This window comes from Nansenia antarctica, assembly GCF_963989245.1.
Source record: "Nansenia antarctica genome assembly, chromosome: 8".
Lineage (NCBI taxonomy): Eukaryota > Metazoa > Chordata > Actinopteri > Argentiniformes > Microstomatidae > Nansenia > Nansenia antarctica.
Genome location: NC_137678.1, coordinates 15,690,011 through 15,696,943, shown reverse-complemented (window position 1 = coordinate 15,696,943; position 6,933 = coordinate 15,690,011). Strand labels below are relative to the sequence as shown.

The 6,933-nt window shown below is 42.6% G+C and overlaps 1 protein-coding gene across 1 annotated transcript; it reads right to left on the bottom strand.

The window, feature by feature from the left end:
- Nucleotides 1-367: 367 nt before the first annotated feature.
- Nucleotides 368-5,655, bottom strand: LOC308163918 (malonyl-CoA-acyl carrier protein transacylase, mitochondrial-like; the record flags this gene model as incomplete). Its single annotated transcript, XM_080538093.1, has 5 exons — nucleotides 368-912; nucleotides 1,416-1,553; nucleotides 2,763-2,980; nucleotides 3,399-3,486; nucleotides 5,236-5,655. 5 exons carry the CDS (start codon nucleotides 5,653-5,655, stop codon nucleotides 640-642), a joined length of 1,137 nt encoding a protein of 378 aa, XP_080394219.1. The 3' UTR covers nucleotides 368-639.
- Nucleotides 5,656-6,933: the final 1,278 nt, after the last annotated feature.

Below are 6,933 nucleotides of genomic sequence, written 5' to 3'. Positions count from 1 at the left end.
TGATTGCACTGAGAAGCCATGAGCTGGTCTTTTGGCCACTCATTTGTTAACATTTTATTTGAAATATTCTTATAGATTATAAGTGATTACTTTTAACATCTCTTGCCATTTACCTTCAGTTCTCTTTTAATCGTGTGGTTTTTAAAAATAAGATCTGACGTGTTGGCTCACAGTTGTAATAGTCTTGCTAAAAAAATTATGAACAATGTATGTTTAAAAAGACGGTTGCTGGACTGCAGTCTTTCACATGAAGTTTGTTAATGGATTATGGACAAATTGGATTTGCAGCTGTGTGGAAGCTGGACTTTCTGCTCAAACTTTAACATTGATCGTATTATACATAATACAAATAAAACATGGAGGAAAAATCTGTTTGTCGGTTCTTAAAAAACAAAAAAAAGACTAGATATTTATTCAATGTCATAAGATGAACAAGACAAGATCATAGGGGTATCCAAGAAGAGTGCATTTACGTTCCACCATGTCAAACTGAGTGCAGCATACAGTACACTATAGTCTGTGTATGCATGTCTTCAATACTCTTATGTCCAGTCCTTGTGGGTGGGGGTACATCCATCCCGTGTGAGTGTGCTAAGGCACGTACGTAACAAGCCTTCACAACTCCTCCTCAGTCTGGCCTCACTCCTGGTGAGCGGTCACATCTACGTGTGTGTAGTTCTTGTGAGCCTTCATGTTGCATTTCTGCAGCATGGCCCCCAGCTGTTTCCCAGGTCCCACCTCATAGGTGTGAGGGAAGCCCTGCCCCTGGGTCCTCTCGTACACCTCGTGGAGCGTCTGCTCCCACTTGACCGGCGACACCAGCTGCTTGACCAGCTGTTTCCTCACGTGGCCCTCGTGCATGTACCGCTTGGCGTCCACGTTGGAGTAAAGGTTGATCTCTGGCCGCCGCACCTATATGTGCAGATGCATAGAGGAGTTAATATGAGTTAATATGCTGATGCATAGAGGAGTTAATATGCTGATGATGCATAGAGGAGTTAATATGCTGATGTATAGAGGAGTTAATATGCTGATGTATAGAGGAGTTAATATGCTGATGTATAGAGGAGTTAATATGCTGATGCATAGAGGAGTTAATATGCTGATGTATAGAGGAGTTAATATGCTGATGTATAGAGGAGTTAATATGCTGATGCATAGAAGTGTTAATATGCTGCTGATGTATAGAGGAGTTAATATGCTGATGCATAGAAGAGTTACAGTGGGGGAAATAAGTATTGAACAGTCCAGTAAATGTATTTCCAATGAGCCTATTCGAGTGAAATTTGCACCAGACGTTGGTATTAACTCAAACAATCCAGACAAAAAATCTAAACATTAAAGTGCCTTTTTTGTGCCTTGACAAAATGTTGAAGACTGATGCTATTGAACGGTTGGTTGGTTGATGACCTGACCTCCAGCTGTCTCAGGACGTCCCTCAGGGGCTCGGTGGCTGGCTGCATCAGCTGGGTGTGGAAGGCCCCGCTGACCGGCAGCACACGGGCCCTCTGGAAATGCAGGCGCCGCGAGTTCTGCCTCAGGAATTCCAGCGCCTGAGTGGGAGGAGGGTTATATGGGACGTTAACAAAAGCTTCAGGGGGAATTAACAGAGTTTAAAAATGTTGGGAAAACATCCATGTTGGTTTACTTATTCGATTGCACACTTATCAGAGAGAAACATTGTAAAACAGTAGTTAGAGTAAAATTCAGGTTTAAGATCTTTCGCTCTGTTCTATCAGAGCCATTGAGTTCTGTCACACTACCTGCCATGTCACCACCAAACATTCCATCAAGATAATAATAATAATAATAATAACAACTTTTATTTGTATAGCACTTTTCCTGCAAACGTTGCAGCTCAATCATTATATAATATGATTACATAATTTTATTATTTAGTCATTTAAAGGCAATATTAAAAATATGGGTTTTTACTTGAAAATATTTGCTGAGGTTGCCCTAATGTAAACTGGCAAATGTGAAGTGCGTTCCACAATTTGGGTGCATAAAATGAGAATGCAGCCTCACCAAATCTCTTCTTTTGTACATTTGGTAGACAGAGAAAGCCAGCGTCCGAAGACCTGAGAGCTCTATTGGGCTGATATGCTAGCAAAAGGTCTTTCAGATATTCTGGTGCTGTGCCAGTGAGAGCTTTATAAACAAGCAGAAGGATCTTGAAATCTATTCTGAACTTAACAGGAAGCCAGTGTAGAGTCTCTACAATAGGAGTTATATGAGCTCTTCTGCTTGTTTTGGTTAAAACTCTGGCCAATAGCTTTCTTCGGAAGACCAGAAAGGAGACCATTTAAGATCATTCTAATTTGCATACTAGCTATAATACAAGACATTGTCTTGGAACATATCTATTCTATCCTCTACCCTCAGTCCGACTGGAATAGTCTACATGTCCACATCCGATCAATATCATCTTTTAAATTGTTTAAATCTGCGCTGTCCTCCCACTGTGAGACGACCTGTTCATGCTTTTGACCACAACATAATTATAACAGACCTATGAATCCATTATGTGCTATGTGACGTTGCTGTTGTTGTTGTTGTTGTTGTTGTTGTTGTCATGTTACTGTTGGATGCTTTTTCCTGTATTTGGTTGGTATTGTTTATTTTGTCTTTGTTATAATACTGTCAAAAACAGAATCATTCTGTATTTTGTCTTTGCGGACCCCCTTGAAAACAAGATGGTTCATCTCAAGGGGGTTATTCCCAATAAAGAATTTCAATATCAGTGTTTTTTTTTTTTTTACCTCGTGGTGCCCGGCAATGACTCTGCCATCAGGGCACAAGTAGTTGGCCACACTGCACACAGGGTCTTCGATGCCCAGGCTGAGGCAGTGCACTCTGGCCTGCAGGCAGGCGTGGTTGTACTTGGCCTGGGGACGGCCTATCACAGACAGCATCCCGCTGGGGGTCATCTCTGAGGCCTTCTGCATGGCCTCCGCTCGCACCTTCACTGCATACAGGGCTGATGGACATTATACAACAGTTAGTTCCCTACCAAGTCATTTGATTGGACAAGAGGCATTCCATGAGTGCCGATATACAGTATAACAGCACTGGGACTTTTAACTATACTGTATATATTCCTGGTTGAATTAAGTCGCAAACCAATACCACGACACTCCATCTCATGACATAATACAGAGTGTTGCCTCAGAGCTATCTGCTCAGTTTACTACACTGACCGAGACGTCTAAAGAAGTGGATGGTAAACTGCATGCTGCACTCAAAAATAAATAAATGTTTTCAGTGTAATGCTTTGGTATTTCGGGGGATGATGTCTTATGTTTGACATGTTTAACCTCATACATGCCTATCCATTGAAATAGGCAAGTAGACAACTTGATACTCAATTGCACTGGGCAAGTTATTACCATCTTTACCTTCTGCAAAGTCCATAGCACCGGAGAACACAAGGGCAGCAAACTCTCCCACGCTGAATCCTGCAGCGGCAACACAGTTGTCAATGGCCTGCAGACAAGTGTGCATAGCGCATGATAATAAAAGATAGGTGACTAGTGTTTTCTCATTAAGTAACAACATTGTACGTATGTTTTGTTATACAACAGTTAGTTCCGACCAAGTAATTTGATTGGACAAGACGCATTCCATGAGTGCTGATATACAGTATAAAGGCCAATGCACACTCGCCGGACAAAATTCGAATTTCAACTCACAACATTGAAGTCTATGAGAAAATCTCATCCCAATGCACACGGCGTGCGATTTCAATCGCACCGCGAAAATTCGATTCCATTCGTTTTGAATGGGACAATGCACACGGCGGCCGATTTTTGTTGCACTGTCAAATTTTGTCAAATTTTGTGGTGCGACGGATTATTGCATCACAATGGGACAATTGGGAAAACTTCAACTGGTCTATCTAAATTAATTAAGTCACTCATAACGGGGAGAGAGACTGGAGCATACATTTTTGACTGTCTCCTTTTTTGAAGAGAAGTTAAAGGCTGAAGGTCTGACCCAAAAGGTCTGATACAGTACATACACCTACGGTACATGAAGGGTTTATGACGTACAACATTATCATTTCATTTTCATATCATATATTTCAAACAGTTGAGGCTGTAGTGTACAGGAGGACCGCTCCAGACAACTTACTTCAGGTTGAACAGACAGGAGTTTGACATGGACCTGGGAGAGATTGGAGCCTGCACGGGGTTGCCAGATTTCTAGCACTACTGAATGACCAGCCAAATTGTACACACGTTGTATAGACACTGTCCACTGAAAACCGGACATCTGGCAACCCAAAAGTAATATTTACTCTACTGTACGTACGTTGTTAAGTGAAATGCATTATATACAGTATATCTCAAAAGTGAGTACACCCTTTAGATTTTTTCAAATATTCTGTTATATCCTTTCAGGGGATAACATTATCCTACTGAAACTTTGATATAACTTAAAGTAGTCAGTGTGCTGCTTGTATAACAGTATAGATTTATTGTCCTTTGAAAATGACTCAGTACACAGCTGTTAATGTCTAAACAGCTGGCAACAAAAGCAGTGCTGTTGTTGTACCACTGGGGGGCGCTGCAAAAGACTGCAGGCTTGTGTGTTGTTAATAACCACAACACCAAGAGAGTTAACTCCCTTGGTGGAGCTGCTAACGGTAACGGTGCACTGAGTAATTTCATGGTGGAACTGCTAACGGTTACACTAGCGAACGGGAACTTGGTAGTGTAACTCGCCCCATGCGGGAGTCGAACCCCGAACCCCCGCATAGACGCCGGCCGCGCTAACCACAACACCAACAGAGTTAACTCCCTTGGTGGAGCTGCTAACGGACCTTATAAAGGTTCGTTACACTATGCATCACTCCGCCGCACAGATGTTCTACTAAATGACCGTTAATTAGACTACATGTTTGTGTTCAGGTTACTAGGCAACAGTCCATTTGAAGTTCAGTTGCGGAACTATTTTTTGTTTATTTTTAGGATTAAATAAACAAACAAATCATAATCTGTTGTCGCGTATCAGTGTTAACTAATAAATCGCGCTGTAGAACTGTTGTATAAAAGCAATATCACACTCGAGGTCGTGCTGTTATACTGAATATCAGCCTGCGGCCTCGTACGACCGAATCACAGCCGTGCTGATATCCAGCATAACACACTACCTCTCGTGTGATATCGCTTAATTGACATGGGATCTTGTAAACTAATGAATAGTCGGCGACATATCGTGACATGTTCTCACCGCGGGGTGTTGGTGGTTTAACCTCTCCACGGCTGCCAGGGACGTGACGAACACAGCGGGCTGACAGTGCGCCGTCTTCATCAGCTCCTCCTCGGGCCCGTTCAGGCAGAGCGAGAGGAGGTCGTAGCCGAGGATCTGGTGCGCGACGGAGAACATCTCCTGGACGTTTCCATACCTCTGCATCCCGCGACCCATACCCACGAACTGACTCCCCTGCCCGGGGAACAGCAGCACCGAACACTCGCTGGGTTTTCTTTTCCGTCTCCTCTCCTCCTCCTCCTCCTCCTCCTCCTCCTCGGAAGGTTGTCGGCCATTCTGTGCAGCGGTGTTTGAAAGTCTTCTACACAGCAAAGGGAATGACCTCAGCTCCGCTCTGGAGGCTATTCGCATCATGCTGCGGACGTGACAAGCGACCCTCATGTCTTTGGGATAATAACTTCTTAGGACGTCTTAGGACGGAGTGACTTCGGATTGCTTCCTGAGATGTCCTACGGGCGCAGCCATGCTGCTTCTTCTTCTTCTGTTGGGTTTAACGGCAGCTTGCGTCCTTAGCGTTGCACTACTGCCACCTTCTGGATTTATCCAATTCCTACATCCATCTCGTCAAAGTCTCCCCATCAGCCCAGTTCTCTGGTCAAAGTCTCCCTATCAGCCCAGTTCTCTGGTCAAATGTTTAATATTTGTAATATGTAAATGTGCCTTGCCTTGTCTACTTGTTCTGGACAAGAGGAGCAGAGAAACAAAGAAACAAAGACATTTTATAAGACAATTATAAGACATTTTATTAAATATCAGACACATAATGGTGATAAACCACATTTCTATCATAACACATTTAATGGTACATGATAAAGGTCAGCTGTCAAGAGCTGTAGTGAAAAAATATTGAAAGGCGTTCAAAACATTGACCTACAAGACAGCTTCATCAGTCATTTTAGTGCATAGAAGCTTCTCGTGAGGGGTTTCAAAAACATGGTGGAGCTTCATAGTGTTCTTATTACTAACTTAAGACCGACACACAGATGCAAAAGGTAACAATTTAAGTCTGTCCCTCTCTCCTTGAAGTCCAAATATGAATCTCACCAAGTGGTTTTGGTTATTCCTAAATCAATTCCCTAACTAATCTAAACTCATCTTCCTGTCCGGTGTGCAAATAACAGGCAAGGACTGGCATAACTCAGAGAGGCAAACCATGTGAAGGCAATGACAAATCACTACTGTCACTGCGGTGCTCATGTATGTTACTGTGGTGGGAATGTGAACTAATGCGCACACAAATGTTTAAGTGATCGAGAAATACTGTAAATATGGTGCAGGACACTGTGACCTAAGAGGCATCTTTGTATTTTGAATAGTGATCTGATCATCATTCAACACACTGAATGTTAATGCCAAGTTGTAACCACTGCCTGCACGCATTTGTGCAAAAGTTTAAACATACAGCGCTATATTTGAATGGTGTCGAAACCAGTCTTAGTGCAAACGCAGGTGATCAATTGATAAATTAGGCGATCAGTCATTAAATCAATAGATCAGTGGGCCAAGTTCTTGGGCTAGTATGACACACGAAGGGAATTTAATTGTGAACATAAAAGCAAGTGGTTTTGATTTTGGCACTCTATACATCAGACACAGTGCCCTCCTACATCGTTTCTATCTTCTTTTGTCTCTATACTCCAACGGTTTGGATTTGAAATC